Consider the following 19,722-nt stretch of genomic DNA (forward strand, 5'->3'; position numbering starts at 1 on the left):
TTTGATCAGTGTGCCACCTTATGCGTATTGTTTGTCACTAGGATTTGTCAGGGTGCGGTAAGCCCTTCTGGGTGCCCCTCTGGCAGTCCAGGGGAGGTGTGTGTGGCCATTAGGTTCCAATCTTCATGGGCAGGATGCCATTGGTATACGGCTCTGCGGGCAGATTCTTGGGCTAACGCCTAGGTTGATGCCAGGAGCACTTTTGGTCCCCTAGTAGCTTCAGTGAAAAAGGGACATTGAACCTGGACCCTTGCAGTAGGGGATGGGTGGATTTATTGGGGGGGGGGGGGGCCTCTCTCCTTTCGGAGAAGGGCTTTGCAATGGACTGCATCCTCGAGCACGTTTTTATGAGTGTAATACGTTTGCACTTTTTTCTTGTACTTGGGTGATACAGAGCACATTTCTCTGCTCATAAAAAAATGTATTTTTGCTCTTTTATTGAAAAGGAAAAACCGAAGATTGCACAGACATAAGTATTCAGACCCTTTACTTAGTACCTAGCTGAAACGCCTGTGACAAGCAATTACAGCCCCCAGTCTTCTTGGGGATGTTGCCAGAAGGATTGCACACCTGGATACAGAAAAAGTGATCGCCCATGTCCGTCATTAACCCTTCAGATGCTGCGATCAAAACGTGTTAAAATTGCATTTCCGTCCTACAGATTTGATTAGGCTTTTAAAAGGCTAATGCTAACCGCTACATTTTGTATTTTCCATTTTTTTTTTTGTCATTTATTGCCCTTAGTACCTAAATTAGTTGTTTTCCACATAGGATTTAGTTTTAGTCGTTTATACTTGTTCCCTATAGAAATACATTTTGCAGTATAGTTGACTAGTGTAGATTTGATCATGTTATTTTTGGGTTTTCTCTGGCATTCTATAACTATTGGGCCTTAGCAGAACAAGAGCAACTCTACCCTTGTCATGACAGGGGGATATTTTCTTTTGTAACTGAGCTCCTATGGATGCCCAAATTACAGTGGAAAACAAAAATTAAAAAAACACAGTTCTACAACATTAATTTTTCCAGGGCTCATTCATGATTTCTTTGATGTATTATGTAAAATAAATTATATGCAAACATATATACATGTATAAAATGAAAAGAAAAAGAAAAAAAAACCTAGACTACATTACCATAGCTGCCTCATTCTTCCAAGACCATATATGTTATGAATAAAAAAAAAATTGGAAACCTATTTCAATACTTAATTTTATTGTGAACTATACATTTAAAAAAAAAATTGTACAGTTTACCCCTAGTAAAACAAAAAACACCTCTCTAAATATGTATTAATATGTTACATTAAAAAACACAAAGAATTATTTTGGTAACCCAACAAATAAAAAAGTTAGGGTTGTTAAACCACAATCATCTCAAATTCACTATAAAGTGTTTGGCCGTTTTAAAGGGAATCTGTCATCAGTATCACCGGAACTAACCTGTTGGTACAGGTAGGACTCTCTGCATGTGAAGTAGCCATGGCCACAGCCATTATGCTGCAGAGTGGAGCTCAATTCTGCAGCATAGCAGGCTCAGCACATTACTATGAAGAAGCCAGCGCGCACAGATCTTCAGAACATCGGACATCACTGTGCATGAGAGGCCTGGGAATGCTCCCTGTGCACAAAGCAGGCTAAGTACCATATCCAGAAGACCAGGAATTACCGAAGTATGAACCCATGGGCAGAATATTGGTAAGTAGGATTTTCATCAGTGTCACATGCACTATAACCCTTTAACAACAGGTTAGTGCGGGTAATACTAATGACAGGTTTTCTTTAACCAGACCTTTCAGTAGGAAAAAGGGGTATAAATAGATGCATGGTTACATAGGGCTTCTCATCATGATTCCAGGCATACCTATGATATCTTAATAGTCCTTTCCATTGCCAACAAATAAGCCATTTTGTTAATATGTAAAATAGTCTCAAGGGACCAGGGGGTGTTCCCAGGCAAGACAAGGGCCCAAGGTTAGCCAGTCCATCTCCTTTCATTCGACACTTCTGTGCCCACTTGCATAAGCTTACCCTCCTTTGATTGACAGCAGGCACATAGGTGGTGAAGACTTGGGCCAACTAAGCCTGGAGTTTTGCCATGCTGGGAATGCCTCCTGGGCACTTGAGCCTAATTTACACATTAACAAAAAGGCTTATATCTCGCCAATGGAAAGGACTATGGAGATAACTATAGAGATAAAAAGGTATACCCGGAACCATGATGACTAGCCCTATCTAGCCATGTTTATAGCTTGTTTACACCCCTGTTTTCCTATTTAATGTTCCACATTAAGACCCAAACTCTCTTCTCCTTAATGGGTTTCAGAAATCTAATATTTTGGACTACTGCTTTAAAATAATAACAAAAAGTAATGTTTTTTTATTTTATTTATATACAAACGGCTGGATTGTCTTCTAAGGTTTGCATCAAGGTTCATCATTAACCATGTGATCTTACAAATGGAACACCTCATAATATGAATTGTCCAGGAAGAATTCTTATTTAAAAATATCCAATTTCCTCTCAAAATTGTCCTTATGTGTCATGGGAATATAAAGTCCCACTTAGGCATCTCCCAGGTTAGTAAGTATGGCTGCATTGTATATGACATCAGATATATATCCTAGCGATGTCTGCGACCCATTTTCATTCATTGTGTGTGGGAACATCTCCCAATATGATCCTTGATAGGGGATTGTGAATGGCTCCAGATCAACCAGCTGGGTGTCATACAATGTAGTTTCACAGCCATACTGTGGACTGGAGGTGACGTTCTGCCAATGCATTTCCTGCTGCCTGTAGGTATGTGCATAAGACTCATTCGAAAACTGCTCAGAATATGGAGGTGGTACCTGTGGAAATGATGGGTAGCCAGCTTGTTGCGTGGTGGATACGTGTTGACCAGGTGGTCCATGAGATACTGGATGGTTTGGCGGTAAGGGCATTGGAATTAGAGCATCTCTGTGACTACAGCCTTGAGAGGGAGACACTGACCTCAGGCAAAGATGATGAGCTCGGAGTGAAGATCCTCTTCTATAAAATAACTTGTCAAACTTGCCGCTCTTGTTTTTTCTGGCTCTGCGGTTCTGGAACCAAACCTTTTGGATAAAAAAAAAAAAAATGATATTGCTTCCTAAGAAATACATTTTACATGTTTAGCATGGATATCACCTGCAGCAAATAGACCCACTGACTTATAATGTGGAGTGTCTGGTTCCTGCATGGTGTATGTCATTTTGCAAAATTAGATCAACATAAGAAAGTATAATTGTGCAGCTCACAATAATCTCAAGCCGTTGCCCTGTCTAAGCATGCTGGGAGTTGTAGTTTTGCAACAGCTGGAGGCACACTGGTTAAGAAACACTGGTATAAAGCATGGATTGTGCTTTAACCTCATTATGTGTAAGACGATTCCTGTTTTGGAAACAAACAACGTTAAGTATATTGAGAGTTTACACAAATGCGCTCATATACAGTATCTCTTATGCAGTGTCCACAAATCATATGCCTAATTTGAAACACCCATTCATGCGGGGGTTACATAAATAACTTAGACCAGGGCTTGACAAATCCTGAGCCCCAGGTCCAATGGCGACTCAGAATCTTGTGGTGACTCTCAGGTTTTTGTCAGATGTTTTCAATGTGTTCTTCCGTTAAAAACCAACTGTATTCTTCGCCTCTGTTCCTGCACTGATCCCCCATTCTGACTGTGATTGGTGCTCAAATGTTACAGGAGCAGCGAATGTCAGGTGACCACCGTGGCCAATCAGCGGCCTTGGTAGTGACCCTGTCACGATAGGTTGCTGCCGTTACGTGACACTGGAGCGCCAACCGAAGACATCAGAGCCAGGATGGGGGATCAGCGTGGGAAAGGAGGTGAGGGTAAATAAAACCGTTTGTTTTTAGTGAGGCACTACTGACTGTGACACACAGTGAAGAGATGAGGGGACATTAATAACTGACACATATGGGGGAGTTAAGGGGTCAGTAATGATTGTGACACACAAGGGGAATATGAGGGGACAGTAATAACTGACACGGGAGGGGTGAGAGGACATTACTAACTGACACATAGAGGGGTGATGAGGGGACAGTAATGACTGTGACAGATGGGGGATGATGAGGGGACAGTAATGACTGACACACAGGGTAGATAAAAGGACATAAATAACTGACACACGGGGGAGAGATGAGGGGATGGAAATGACTGTTACACATTGGAAGAGATGAGGGGACACTTATGACTGTGACACAGGGGGAGATGAGGGGACACTAATGACTGTGACAGAGATTAGGGGACACTAATGACTGTGACACAGGGTGAGATGAGAGGACAATAACGACTGATCATATAACATCAAATAACATCCAGTTGCATGACGTCACGTAATGTGAAATGAGGCATCCTGGCACCTTACTTTTTTGCTGGATTTTTAACAAATTTGTCAATCACTGACTGGACACTCAATATCCATAGAAAATAAACTTTGATCGAAACTCTATTTTGCTAAAGGGAAGGGTCTGGCTGACAATCTAATGTAGATGCCCACGATAACCACGAGACAGAAGCTCAGTATTCACTGCTGTGACAGAATCACATATTTTCATGTTTGTTTTTCCGAGATGCGTAGGTCTATAGCATAGTGCACCTCAATGTGAATGCCAATGGTTATATTGGCATTAAGTGTACACGTCATTGGCAACAATTAGAGATGAGCCAACTTATAGTAAATTCGATTCGTCACAAACTTCTCGGCTCGGCAGTTGATGAATTATCCTGCATAAATTAGTTCAGCTTTCAGGTGCTCCCATGGGCTGGAAAAGGTGGATACAGTCCTAGGAGACTCTTTCCTAGGACTGTATCCACCTTTTCCAGCCCACCGGAGCACCGGAAAGCTGAACTAATTTATGCAGGATAAGTAATCAACTGCCGAGCCGAGAAGTTCGTGACGAATCGAATTTACTGTAAGTTCGCTCATCTCTAGCAACAATCTCCTTACATACCTGTACTTTAGATTCAGGTAGTCTGATAATCTTGGCTAGATGCTCCCTTGTGCTGATGTCTGGATAAGGGATAACATCAAAGACGCTCTCTAGTTCCACCTGCTGCCATTTACTATACAAAGTCCTTTTACGCTTCCTCTGGCTGGGTGTCCCATTCACAGGAGACGCCGCTTCCTTTGCTTTAGCTTCTGTTTCTGAAAATGAAAACAACTATTCTGATTTTGTTTTCCACTGAACTCAGTAGTAGGTACTATACCACCACCTAACACAAACAATGATGACCAAGGTATTAAAATCACAGTTTTAGTTCAAAGGAGCTGTCTAGAGATGAGCGAACTTACAGTAAATTCGATTCGTCACGAACTTCTCGGCTCGGCAGTTGATGACTTTTCCTGCATAAATTAGTTCAGCTTTCAGGTGCTCCGGTGGGCTGGAAAAGGTGGATACAGTCCTAGGAGACTCTTTCCTTGGAACGTATCCACCTTTTCCAGCCCACCGGAGCACCTGAAGGCTGAACTAATTTACGCAGGAAAAGTCATCAACTGCCGAGCCGAGAAGTTCGTGACGAATCGAATTTACTGTAAGTTCGCTCATCTCTAGAGCTGTCCCAACACCACTTATTTCCTGTTCACAGATCTCAAGACCTAGGTATGGAGTGTGCACAATATTGCTTCTTTCATTATCTATGGCAGTGTTTCCCAACCAGTGTGCCTCCAGCTGTTGCAAAACTACAACTCCCAGCATGCCCGGACAGCCGAAGGCTGTCCGGGCATGCTGGGAGTTGTAGTTTTGCAACAGCTGGAGGCACACTGGTTGGGAAACACTGATCTATGAGACTGCCAGCAGAGCCTTTGGCCATCTCTGGCAGTCCCATAGACATGAATGGAACAACACAAGGCTCAGGACCCCATTCTCAAGACACTATGGGGGAGATTTATCAAAACTCGTCCAGAGAAAAAGTTCCTGAGTTGCCCATAGCAACCAATCAGATCGCTCCTTTCATTTTTGAAAGGGCCTCTGAAAAATGAAAGAAGCGATCTGATTGGTTGCTATGGGCAACTCAGCAACTTTTCCTCTGGACGAGTTTTGATAAATCTCCCCCTATCTGTGCATAGACCATAATTGTTGTTGGAGGGACAACTCTTTTATTCTGCAACGTGCTAATTGACTCCGAATTTCCTAACATTTTCAACATCTTCGGTCACTACTAGGATAAAAAAAAAAAAAAGTTTTTTTCATCTTTGCAGATTTTTTTAGTATTTTTTTTTCATTATTTAAATTCTATTGTGCACTTTGCAAACCATCTCTTTAGGGAAGAAATCTGCCAGAAAAAGTGCAAAAACACAGCCAGAAAATGTTACTGAATGTGAGTTACAAGTCATTTTTCCATTGAGTTAAATAGAATTCAATAATTACATAATGGCTGTTAAGATATCATTGCAAAAATGTCCCTTAGAGTAACAGGTCCAGAAACACAGGTTAGGGAACACAGACATTTCATATATACAGCAGTAAAGCTATTGCTATACACACACATATATACATATATATAGTTAGTAATAACTACACTGTATATAACACCAAATGAATAATAACAGGGGACAGGAGGGTGGTGCAGACATACCTGCAGCTGGCATGGTGTCCTGGCAGCCCCACAGTGACCCGGGCAGCTCGGTGTTAGAGAAGAAGGCTGCCCTCAGGACCTTCTCCATGTTGGAATGCTGTGATGCCCAGATGTGCTGTGCCCGGTACCTGCAGCGCACAGACTTATAGCTGGTGATTCCCTCCCTCCTATAGAAGACCCCGGGGGTCCCTGACTCCACCTCACCCACCACAGCCCGGGATGTGTCAGCTGCCTCACTTCCCTTTGATCCCAATAGACTGACAATACAAAGTGTCTGACACCTGCCCTGTCCCCTCCCGCCATCACTTACAATCCATGTTCTCCAATGCCAGACTGGACGAGACTTCCTCACACAGGAAGGGGGGCTGCCAACCCCCCCCCCCCCCCCCAGCCCACCGGGAATCCACCGCACCACCGTCTATATCCTTATGTAGACTACTTACCGTATTTCTAAATCTAACTCTGGAAATCCTGTCTATCTACCTTCTCTATGTCCTGACTCATAGCTATGGATGTAAATCATATATTTGTCTGTTCTGTCTCTCAGTATATTTAAAGTTTATTATCTGTCTAGTCTATCTATCTATTCCATCCATATCAAGCTATTCTATCTATCTATCTATCTATCTATCTGATATCTATCTATCTACCTATCTATCTATCTACCTATCTATCTATCTACCTATCTATCTCATATCTATCTATCTATCTATCTATCTATCTATCTATCTATCTATCTACCTATCCATCTCATATCTATCTATCTTTATTTCTTTCTATCTATCTATCTTATATCTATCTATCTATTCCATCCATATCAAGCTATTCTATCTACTGCATCTATCTATCTATCTATCTATCTATCTATCTATCTATCTATCTATCTATCTCATATCTCTCATATCTATCTATCCATTCCATCCATATCAAGCTATTCTATCTATCTATCTATCTATCATCTATCTATCTAGTAATCATACTAATATATAGATATCCATATCTCTCTCTCTCTCTCTCTCTCTCTCTCTCTCGCTCTATCCATTCATATATATACACAGTATACTTTATATCTGTCTAATCATATCTATCCATCTATCTGTCTGTACATGTCCTTTCTTTCTTTTCTTCCTTTTCTTTCTTTCTTTCTTTCTTCAGAAAACTTGTTTTTGTGATCTATTGGAGTAAAAGAGTACAACCCTTTTAACCCCTTAATGACACAGCAATTTGTCTTTTTTTGCACTTTTACTGCAAAAATTTTCTCCTCGCATTTTAAAATCTATAACTCTTCCAATTTCCCATCCATAGGGCTTGTTGTTTTCAAGACTAATTGTACTTTGTAAAGACATCTATCATTGTACCACAAAATGTATGATGCAAATTTAAGGGATATAGTTTCTACGCAGTGCACTTTTTGTTAAAATGATCAAGTTATCTTTATTCTGTAGGTCCATAAGATTATAACCATACCCAATATGTATAGGTTTTGTTTTATTTTACTACCATACTTAAAAAATTATTACTTTTTGTCAAAAAATGAGTATACTTAAAATTGTCCTCTTCTGACTCCTATAAAAATTTTTAATATATGGGGCTGTATGAGGGCTAATTTTTTGCATCATGATCTTTAGTTTTTACCAGTCCCATTTTTGTATTGATGGGACTTTTTGATCGCCTTTTACTCATTTTTTTCTAGTATATGAAGTGACCAGAAAAAATTTGCAATTCCTGTCTTTGGTATTTCTTTACATCTATACCTTTCACCGTGAGGTTTCATTAACATTATATTTAACTAGTTTGGACATTTCCCCACACAACATACCACATATGTTTACATTTATTTTACTTGAAAAATGGGAAAATGGGCATTAATCAAACTTTTATTAGGGAGGAGCTTTTTTTTTTTTTTCATTTTTCTTACTTTATTTTTTTAAATAATTTTTTACACTCTTTTTAGTCCTTATAGGGAACTATAACAAGTAAAAAGTAAAGATTGCTAAAACTGTTCAATGCTGCTCTATTGCACAGCATTGATCAGTGTAATCTGCGCTCTGCTGCCCCAGCCTGCCAAAGCAGACTGAAGCAGCCCAAGAAGGATCCAACATGGAGGCAGGTAGGGACCCTTCGGCCATCATGTAAACCGATCGAGACCCCACAATTAACTTGCATAGCTCCCGATAAGTTTAGCATACCAACTGCCACCACACAGGAACCTACTTTATGTCCCGTAACCAACTGTGATTGTGGGATCTAAAGGGTTATTAGCCTAGTGCAGGATATTAGCTCCGGCCCCTGGTTGATGATTCCAGCCAAGGGTCGCATGGTACACGGTAGGATGACGTCACAATCCCACTCTGATGAAGTTCCCCCACTCCCAGGACGCACCCATACATCCTGTGGAGGGAAGGGGTTTAAGGGGCTATCCAGGCATAGAATAAAATAAGCTAATTTCCTCAAAAGACAGCGCCTTGCATGTCCTCAGGTTGTGTGTGGTATTACAACTTGCCTTTATTCACTTGAATGGAACTGACTTGTATTACCATACACAACCTGTAGACAGGTGTCACGATGCCGGCTGGCAGGTAGTGGATCCTCTGTGCCAGAGAGGGATTGGCGTGGACCGTGCTAGAGGATCGGTTCTAAGTCACTACTGGTTTTCACCAGAGCCCGCCGCAAAGCGGGATGGTCTTGCTGCGGCGGTAGTGACCAGGTCGTATCCCCTAGCAACGGCTCAACCTCTCTGGCTGCTGAAGATAGGCGCGGTACAAGGGAGTAGACAGAAGCAAGGTCGGACGTAGCAGAAGGTCGGGGCAGGCAGCAAGGATCGTAGTCAGGGGCAACGGCAGGAGGTCTGGAACACAGGCTAGGAACACACAAGGAAACGCTTTCACTGGCACTAAGGCAACAAGATCCGGCGAGGGAGTGAAGGGGAAGTGAGGTGATATAGGGAAGTGCACAGGTGTAAACACTAATTGGAACCACTGCGCCAATCAGCGGCGCAGTGGCCCTTTAAATCGCAAAGACCCGGCGCGCGCGCGCCCTAGGGAGCGGGGCCGCGCGCGCCGGGACAGAACTGACGGAGAGCGAGTCAGGTACGGGAGCCGGGGTGCGCATCGCGAGCGGGCGCTACCCGCATCGCGAATCGCATCCCGGCCAGAGGCGGTATCGCAGCGCCCCGGGTCCGTGGAACCGACCGGAGCGCTGCAGTGAGAGGAGTGTAGCGAGCGCTCCGGGGAGGAGCGGGGACCCGGAGCGCTCGGCGTAACAACAGGTGTGCTGATTTTTTTTCTTTTCAGAAATCAGCTGTGTGTGGCATCATGGCTAAGTAAATGGGCTGGTGCAAAAAATCAATCTAGGGGTAGGGTCACATAGAATGGATCTTCAGCATATTTTACGCTGCTGATACACAGATGACAGACCCTACAGTGTGCCTCCAGCTGTGCCTGCCTGCTCATAGCAGCAATCTGTCGCTACGAGCTGACACACAGTGATCTGCGAGTCGCTGCGCGCATGCGCAGTGTACACCCAGGCATTGTGGCCGCACCCCCTGCTCCCTGAGCTAGGTGGACAGCAGCCGCGAAGTGTGCGAGTACCTGCCCTCTGGTTGTGTGTGGTATTACAACTGAGGCACTGTTCTGACGGGAGATTCTGGTTCTGGCTGGGAGATTGGAAAACCGGGCGCTTCCATATCCAGCCGGATCCAGCCCGCATCTCATTCATTTGAATGAGCCGACCAGAGTCAGATAGTGACTCCGGTTGGCAAATTTTTGCCCCGTATCCGGTTTTGTGACCAGACTGGTATATTGCAGTTTTAGATCTGGACACAAAACCGGATACGGGGCAAAAATGAACCAACTGGAGACACTATCTGACTCTGGTTAGCTCATTCAAATGAATGAGATGTGGGCTGGATCCGGCTGGGGTACGGGAGCACCCAGTTTTCACATCTCCCAGCCCAGCTTGTGGGGGGGGGGGGGATTGGGGTTTGATTGAAAGATATGCTTACTATGTGGGATATAACAAAATAAACATTCACTTACCTCCAGCTCTCTCGTGGTGCCTCTGGTGTCTTGCTCCGCTCCCCCGATATTTTGTTATATCCCACACAATGGGCATATTTTTGAAATCCCCCTGCCCCCACCCGCTGAATAACCACTTTAAGATCACGGAGAGCAATAACTTGTAATTGTGGAATGACTCCTTTGAAGGTTTTATCTAAGATTAGAAAAACACAGCAGTCAGACCCCCGTGATCAGATTGTTACCCCTATTCTTAGCATAAGGAATAACTTGTAATCATAGGACTATCAATTACTTTGAGTTACTGCCAAGCTTCATTATCATATTTCACGATCATTGATTTTGTTTATTTGCTAAAATATGTACATATATGTATCTCTGGTATCTACTTCTGGTCATCTTGGTGTTATGATTTGTACGACACATATCATAAGCACAAGCATTAGCAGCCAGGGCTCCGAGGGGTGAGCTTATGAGCTTTTTTCATTTTGAACCCAAAAAGACCTTTCATTCTGAAGGTTTAGAGGAGGGATGGCATGGCTTTTCTGCCATTTTCTCTGAAGTCATTCTAGTGCCAATACAATTATTAGCTAATCGGCCATGTCTGACAGTTTATGCCCCTATGCAGTTTTTTGTTTTGATGTTTGTCAATTTCATATCCATAGCAACCAGTCTGTGTCAGATTAGTCAGGTCTATCCTTATGTGATGCCAGCTAGGATAGCATATCTTATGTCACATCCCAAATACTGAATACACAAGCAGAAAACCCTATATATGCAATACTTTGCTGATCACATCGGTTCACCTGAGGCTCAGAGGAGGATGTGTATTTGGACCAGACAGACAAACCTTTGCCATTTAGTCTTTGTTAAGAGCCTTGACCATCAATGTTCCTTTTGCCCTTCAACGTCGACACCTACTGTATTGTCAGTATGCAAGCAGTCAGTCATACAGCTCCTGTAATTTTTATGGTGTTGTCTGAATAAGACGCTATACACATTTCACACGTTCTACGACTGTGGATTTTATCCTGAGTCACTTAGACATGAAATAAACTGATGTCACAATACAGAAGTCCCTCAAGTCCTGGTTTCAAGTTACAATGGTCCAGAAAAGACCATTGTATAATGGAAATATTGTAACCTGAAGCCATTGTAAGTTGAGGAACAACTGTACGCATCCCGACTATTCTGCATTGTCTCCTCATATGCCTGGACTGATACATGTAAATCTCTTGTTCCCTCTAGTGGCAAAACATCTGACATGTCAAATAATTCAAAATCCATATGTCCTTTATAAAACAATGGAGAATTATGAGACCTAGCAGCGTGTTTCTTGATTCTCAGCCAAAACATGCTTAACCCCTAAAACTAGTCAGGATTCTTGTTTTGTCAGCATCAATGCAGAATATGAAATAAATTAAAATGCAGATAGGAACCTAAGGTTTATTGTTCTGGATCCAAAAAGCTGGTGCATGCTGTACAGTACAGTACTAAATTATGGTGGTCCTGGAGCTGGATCTATGCACCTTACAGGCACTTTTAACTATTTAAAGGCCAAGCCTCTTTTGATGTTAAAGGGGTATTCCGGCTTTAGAAATTGTATCCCCTATCCAAAGGATAGGGGATAAGATGTCTGATAGCGGGGGGCCCACTGCTGGGATCCCCGTGATCTCCCTGCAGCACCCGCATTGTGTGCGGGGCTGCGTCGTCAGGCTCGGAAACCGGAAGTTTCTGGGACTGGAGAGATGTGACGCGACCGCGAATGGCCGTTATGCCCCCTCCCATAGACATGAATGGAGGGGGCGTGACGTGACATCACGAGGGGGCGTGGTGCTACGTCACGTCTCCAGTCCCGGAAATTTCCGGTTTCCGAGCCTGGAGATGTAGCCCCGCATATAATGTGGGTGCTGCAGGGAGATTGCGGGGGGTCCCAGCGGTGGGCCCATTGCGATCAGACATCTTATCCCCTATCCTTTGGATAGGGGATAAAATGTCTAAAGCCGGAATACCCCTTTAAAGATTTTTTTAATGTTGCCTCTCTGCAATCCATTAGGACTATATGACTACATTATTTGAGGCCGTATTTTTTTGTGGAGTGAGTTGCATTGTAAGAGTCGCATGAGTTAGGCATCATTTTGGATTACAAATAAGTTAGCATTTATGATATCTGATTTTTTTCTACTTAACAGAAGGCATAATACTTTTTTTTATGTCATTCAGGTTTACATGACATGATTAGCTTTACTGTGTGGGTTTTCATGAATATGGGATAGCAAACATGTATGTTTATAACTAGAGATAAGTGAATCGAATTGGACGAATCTGAATTTGTTATGAATTTCCTGAGAAATTCAATTCGTAACTAATCCGAATATCACCACGATCCGATAAAACAAATCTGTAGTGGCCCAGTACAGGATGGTGTTTCCTCATACCTTCCTTGCCCTGTCAGGCAGTGCCCCTCAGTGTCCCCATGGCCCCCTGCAGTTGTTTCCCCCTATGTAAATAGGTTATGTATTATATTGTATATCGTACCTTGAATAAATGTACCATGTGATTGTTATCCAGGAGGTACTAGTGACCAGCTGACCCCAAAGGTGACCTATGGGCTCCCTGCTAGTCTCCCCCATGTAAGCCCTGGGTGGAGCTATCCTCGTTCCCTTTGAGCTCTGCTCTCTCTTTGTGCTGAGGTCCAGTCCAGTCAAGTCATGTCTATAGTGTGTGTCCAGAACATTGGAGGCCTCAAGTCAAGTTCTGCCGCCACAAGTCAAGTCCTGCAGCCACAAGTCTAGTCCTGCAGCCTTAAGTCAAGTGCAAGAAAGCTGAAGTCACTGTCCTGTCAGTCAAGTCAAGTCTTCTGTCTACTCAGCGTGGCCTGCACTAAATTATCCTGTCTGCTACAAGTCCCAGCAAACCTGTGAGGTCTCTGTGTCACTGGTCACCTCCTTGGGCCCTGGCTGTACTGCATAGACTGTAACAACTGTCAACCCTCAGTAAAGCTACCGTTGTCCGTAACTTGGCGTCAGTGTCTTCATTGCCCCCGTGCCTAGCCCAGGATCCAGTGGTATACCTTCGGGTGGTTAAGGCTAAACCACGCCCTGGCATCAGGAACACAAGGGGTTAATACCATCTGCCCCTAGGGTAACATCTGCCCGGCACCACACACCCCACCACCATACCACAAATCGCTTCATTAAACTCCATTTAGTGCAGTACAGGGGATCTAAAATGGCGGCTACACGTGTGAGGACCTGGGGGGGGTAGGAGAGAGAGAGAGACATAGGTGTAACCTATATATACACTCAGATGGTGTGTTTTTTTTTTCCTGTGAAACACACAAGAGCCAGTTACTGTTAAAGGCCAGCAATACCTGCACATCTGCTTTTAACGCCTAATACAGGTGTAACCGTACTGGGGTGTATTGTCCTCACATAGGTGTAACCTATTTGTACACTCAGCCGGTAACCCCTATTGAGGCTTTCTGTAGCCCGGAAATAGAGCTGTTTTTAATAGCGATTTGCCCCAAATAAATTCTGATCAAACCAATTTTTTTTTTAGAAAATTTGGCGAATTGGCCGCATCAATTTTTTTCAAAAATTCTCTCAGCTCTGCTTATAACAATTGTTGAATTGGAATGACCTTACTGTTTTTATAATTAAAATGTGTAAACTTTATCAATTCAGTTTTATAGTCCCATTGTTATAGTACTGTTTCTAAAGATGTATACTTACTGTATATAACATAAGATTTATGTGTAAGGTTTAAATACAAGGTCTATTCCCCTTCATCCCCATAACTTATCTTTTCTGTTCTGTTATTTGTTCCTACCTCTCCTTTTACCCTTTACCAATTTATTGTTTTTTTCTTGTTCTGTAATTACTTGAAAACTTTAACCCCTGCCACAAAATGCCATTTATAAATGGCGCTGAGGCACGGAAGGGTTATGAAGCAAGCTCAGGAGTTGAGCTCGCATCATACCCGCACGGTCCCAGCTGCTATCAGCAGCCGGGACCCGTGGCTAATGCCGTACATCGCCGTTCAGGCAGATGTCCGGTATTAACTCTTTAGATGCGGCGATCAAAGTTGATCGCCATGTCTAAAGTGAAAGTGAAAGCTTCCCGGCAGCTCACTTGGGCTGATCCGGACCATAGCGGTTAAAACGCGATGTCCTGATCAGCTAGGATGCATCAGAAGGGTGCCTTACCTGCCTCCTGTGCGTCGGATCAGTGATTGATTGCTCCAAGCCTGAAATCCAGGCTTGAGCAATCAACCGCCCATAACACTGATCAATGCAATGCAATGGCATTGATCAGTGTATTGAATCAATGTACTGCATGTTATAGTTCCCTATGGGGGCTATAACATTGCAAAAAAAAAGTGGAAAAAAATAAAGTTAATAAAGATTAACCCCTTCCCTAATAAAAGTCTGAATCAACCCCCTTTTCCCATAAAAAAATAAACTGTGTAAAATAAATAAAAATATGTGGTATCGCCACATGCCTAAATGTCCGAACTATAAAAATATATAATTAATTAAACCACATGGTCAATGGCGTATGCACAAAAATCCAAAGCCCAAAATAGTGTATTTTTGGTCACTTTTTATACCATAAAAAAATAAATAAAAAGTGATCAAAAAGTCAGATCAAAACAAAACTTCAGATCATTGCAAAAAATGAGCCCTGACACCGCCCCGTATGCAGAAAAATTAAAAAGTTATAGGGCTCAGAAGATGACAATTTTAAACATATTGTAAGGATCACAGCTGGTGGTGGATCCTCTGGGCCTGAGTGGATAATTACGAGAGCCGTGCCAGGGAGCGGAGTCTAAGGTGCCGTTGGTTTGCACCAGAGCCCACCGCAAAGCGGACAGTCTTGCTGCAGCAGGCCGCACGCAGGCCGCTACCCCTGGCACGACTCGTCCACACAGGTTGCTGGGATGTAGCGTAGCACAAAAGGAAACTGGCAAGACGGGTCAAGGTAGCAGTAGGTCATGGCACATGTGCACCATAGGAGGCGGTGACACACTTGCCGGGGCTGCGGGAACAGAAAGACCAGGGTGGTGAGTGACCGGCTGGGATTCGCATGCGGGCACGTCCTGCGATGCGAATCCCAGCCCCAGGACATGACAAGAGAGCACCGGCATGCCCGCGCCCTAAGGAAAGGGGATGCGCACGCTGGTGATGCAGAGCTGGAGACAAGCCGGGGGCAGTGAAAGGTGAGGAGATGCCCGGGGCTCGCATGCGGGCGCATCTCGCATAGTTAGTCCCGGACCTGCCAAAACTAACAAAAGGGTGTGCTCACGGCCAGGCAGAATGGCCCGAGTGTTGCCCATAGCAACGTCCGGGACATGCCCTGAATCGGCAGTAGAAGAGCGACCATCTTGCTTGATGGGGATTTAATCGTTGTGCAGATTGTAGATATAAAAGGATTTTGTGATCAATAAAAATGCTGACTGGATGTGTAGAGCCCTCTAAAAGATGGCACCAGTAGAATAGTTTCTTTCCGCAGGAGAAAAGGTCTTAGAGAAAAACCCACAAGTAATATTTTTGCCTTTTGAGGACCTTTGAGTCAGAACTGCGCCAGCTCCTACTAAAGATGCGTCTACCTCCAAAAAGAACGGTTTTACAGGATCAGGTCTTGAAAGAAAAGGTGCAGAAGCGAAGGCAGACTTTAACTGAGAGAAAGCCTCTTTGGCCTCAAGAGACCAATTTTTGCTGTTATTATTCTTTTTGGTAAGGGCTAAAATTGGGGCAACTAAGGAAGAAAAATGAGGAATGAATTAACGATAGTAGTTGGCAAGCCCCAAAAATAGTTGAATAGACCGAAGACCAGAGGGATGTGGCCAGTCCAAAACGGCAGAAAGCTTAGCAGGATCCATCTGTAGTCCTAGATGGGAGACTATGTAACCCAGAAAAGGAAGACTTGTTCTCTCAAAGAGACATTTCTCCAGCTTAGCAAATAGTCGATTCTCCCGGAGACGCTGCAGGACTTGGCGGACATGAACATGATGAAGATTTTAATTGGGAGAGAAGACCAGGATATCGTCCAGATAAACTACCACGCAAATATACAAAAGATCACGGAAGATGTAATTTACAAATTCTTGGAAGACTGCAGGGGCATTACAGAGACCAAATTGCATGACTAGGTACTCAAAATGGTTGTCTCGGGTGTTAACTGCAGTTTTCCATTTATCGCCTTCTTGAATGTGAATTAAATTGTATGCTCCTGGTAGATCTAATTTTGTGAAGATTTTGGCTCCACATAGGCGATCAAGGAGTTCTGAGATCAAGGGGAAAGGGTAGAGATTTTTGATTTTTATTTTATTAAGTCCCCGATAGTCAATGCAAGGACGAAGAAAACCATCCTTTTTCCCAACAATGAAGAATCGAGCCCCAGCAGGAGAGGTGGATTTCCAGATAAAACCCTTTTGTAGGTTTTCTTGAATATATTTTTTCATTGCTTGTGTCTCAGGTACTGACAGCTGATAAATTCTTCCTCAAGATGGTGTAGTGCCTGGTTGAAGATCAATGGGACAATCATAAGGGCGATGTGGTGGAAGAGTATCTGCTTGTTTTTTGCAGAATACATCAGCAAAGTCAAGATAAGGGGAAGGTATGCTCGACTTAATGAGAGACGAAGGAAGTGTCTAAGGCTGGGTCCACACTACGTTTTGTCCCATACGGGAGCGCATACGGCAGGGGGGAGCTAAAACCTCGCGCTCCCGTATGTTACCGTATGCGCTCCCGTATGTCATTCATTTCAATGAGCCGACCGGAGTGAAACGTTCGGTCCGGTCGGCTCATTTTTGCGCCGTATGCGCTTTTACAACCGGACCTAAAACCGTGGTTGACCACAGTTTTAGGTCCGGTTGTAAAAGCGCATACGGCGCAAAAATGAGCCGACCGGACCGAACGTTTCACTCCGGTCGGCTCATTGAAATGAATGACATACGGGAGCGCATACGGTAACATACGGGAGCGCGAGCTTTTAGCTCCCCCCTGCCGTATGCGCTCCCGTATGGGACAAAACGTAGTGTGGACCCAGCCTTAGGCAGAATGGGCTCCAGACAGTGACCTTGACAAAAAGTTTCCCAACGAGAAGCCTCTCCAGAATTCCAATCAAATTGAGGAGAATGACACTGAAGCCAAGGAAGTCCTAGAAGAAGTTCAGAAGTACAATGTGGAAGCACCAAGAACTGTATCTTCTCTCTGTGCAACACTCCTACTAGCATGATTAGAGGTTCCATTCGGTAATGGACCATACCCCTTAGGTTCTCTCCGTTAGCAGGTGAGATATACAGGGGCTTATCAAGGTGGGACACTTATCAAGGCGGGCAACCGATGCTTTTGAACCAAGGTAGCACAAATAAAGTTTCCCGTGGAACCAGAGTCCAGGAAGGCAGAGGCAAGGAAAGAAGACTTCGTAGAAGTATGAACTTGAACAGGCAAGATCAAGCATGGAGAGGTACTATTCACACTCAGGGACGCCTCTCCTACGTGCCCTAGGTGTTCAGGACTGGCACAATAAAGGCACAAGTTCTCATTGCGTCTACGGCTTCTTTCTTGTTAAGAAAGTCTAATGTGGTCCACCTGCATGGGCTCCTCTGCAGGAGGGGTTGGAGAAGGTTGTAGAGGATGTTGAAAGGCGGGGGCCAAACGGGGATAACGCAGTGACCGGAGTGGTTCCCTCTCATAACGTAGCTCCTCTTGTCTCTCCGAGAAACGCACGTCAATACCAGTGGCAAGATTGATAAGATCAGTAAGGGAGGATGGAAGATCTTGAGCAACCAAGGCGTCCTTGATCCTACTTGAGAGACCCTTTTTAGAAGTAGCGCACAAAGCATCACCAGGCCAGTTCAAAGGCCAAGATGCGGAATTGTACTGCGTATTCTCCCACAGAAGAGATTCCTTGACAGAGATTCAGTAAAGCAGTCTCAGCAGAAGAAGCCTGGGCCGGTTCCTCAAATACATTTTGAAATTCTGCAAGGAAAGTCCGGAGATTAGGGGACAATAGGTCATTGCGGTCCCACAGCGGGGTAGCCCAGGCTAAAGCTTTCCCAGAAAGAAGGCTGATGATAAATGCCACTTTGGCATGCTCTGTAGGAAACTGATCCGCTTGAAGTTCAAGGTGCATGGAACACTGGGTTACGAAGCCCCTGCGCAACTTCGGACCACCATCATTTTTAGTAGGAAGAGAGATGAATTTTGGAACCAGCAGAAGCAACAGGAGCAGGAGTCGCGGAAGGTTCTTCTGGCGGTGGTTGAGGCTGTTGTCTAGCAAGAAGTTGCTGCACCAGTGCAGAAAGCTGAGACATCTGCTGCGCTTGTTGTTCTATCTGTGCAAACTGTTGTGTCACAATAGTAGAGAGGTCGGCAACACTTGGCAGGGGTGCCTTGGCTGGATCCATGGCCGGATCTTACTTTAACAGTGTTACTGTAAACGGCTGAGTAGTGGATCCACTGTCCTGTGTGGAGAATGACTGAACCATACCAGGGAGCAAAGTCTAAGGTGCCGCTGGTTTTCACCAGGGCCCGCCCCAAAGCGGGATGGACCAAGGTTGCTCCCCCTGGCATGATCCGTTCACACAGGTTGCCCAGATGAAACTTGACAGAAATGATAAAGAATAGTCAGTCGAAGCAGGGGTCAGAAGGCAGGCAGCAAGGAAGCATGGTCGGGTCACAGGCACAAGGTCAGTAGGCAGGCGGCAAAGGATCAATGTCAGGTCACTATCTGGAGGTAAGAAACACTAATTAGGCACACACAAAGAACGCTTTCTCCAAGGCACAAAGCACAAAGATCCGGCACCATGATAGGGAGGTGCCAGACTAATATAGGGTCCGCCCTGCGGGGAACCAATTAAGGGTGTACTGGTCCTTTAAATCTAGTAACGCCGGTGCGTGATCTAAGGAAAGGGGATGCGTGCACCGGCGATGCAGATGTGACAGGCCAGGGACAGTGAAAGGTGAGGAGATGCCCGGGGCTCGCATGTGGGTGTGTCCCGCATAGCGAGTCCCAGAGCCACCGAAACTAACAGAAGGGGTGTGCTCACTGCCGGATAGAATGGCTGGAG

The 19,722-nt window shown here is 44.3% G+C and overlaps 2 protein-coding genes across 3 annotated transcripts in view; one reads left to right on the forward strand and one right to left on the reverse strand.

Moving 5' to 3' along the window:
• Positions 1-1,205: 1,205 nt before the first annotated feature.
• On the reverse strand, positions 1,206-6,932 carry SEBOX (SEBOX homeobox). The gene is made up of 3 exons (XM_056558742.1): positions 6,629-6,932; positions 5,005-5,198; positions 1,206-3,098 (listed from the first exon to the last, which is right to left on the reverse strand). The coding sequence occupies exons 1-3, from the start codon at positions 6,714-6,716 to the stop codon at positions 2,565-2,567; spliced, it is 816 nt and encodes a 271-aa protein (XP_056414717.1). The 5' UTR covers positions 6,717-6,932; the 3' UTR covers positions 1,206-2,564.
• SARM1 (sterile alpha and TIR motif containing 1) overlaps positions 3,809-19,722 on the forward strand; it is a 184,226-nt gene continuing 168,312 nt past the window's right edge. For both annotated transcript variants that reach the window (XM_056558731.1, XM_056558733.1), the window contains exons 1-2: positions 3,809-3,876; positions 6,317-6,370. The gene's annotated coding sequence lies outside the window, so the exon portion shown is untranslated. The remainder of the gene's footprint in view (positions 3,877-6,316; positions 6,371-19,722) is intronic.

The sequence above is a fragment of the Hyla sarda genome, chromosome 2 (genome assembly GCF_029499605.1).
Source record: "Hyla sarda isolate aHylSar1 chromosome 2, aHylSar1.hap1, whole genome shotgun sequence".
Classification (NCBI taxonomy): Eukaryota; Metazoa; Chordata; class Amphibia; order Anura; family Hylidae; genus Hyla; species Hyla sarda.

Bases quoted from the DNA above. Each gene is read 5' to 3' on its own strand.
- SEBOX (XM_056558742.1), bottom strand. From the start codon at position 6,716: ATGGAGAAGGTCCTGAGGGCAGCCTTCTTCTCTAACACCGAGCTGCCC. The intron at 5,199-6,628 runs GTATGTCTGCAC...TTTCATTTTCAG, and splicing joins GGACACCATGCCAGCTGCAG to AAACAGAAGCTAAAGCAAAG. The intron at 3,099-5,004 runs GTATGTAAGGAG...TTTATCCAAAAG, and splicing joins TACCTGAATCTAAAGTACAG to GTTTGGTTCCAGAACCGCAG.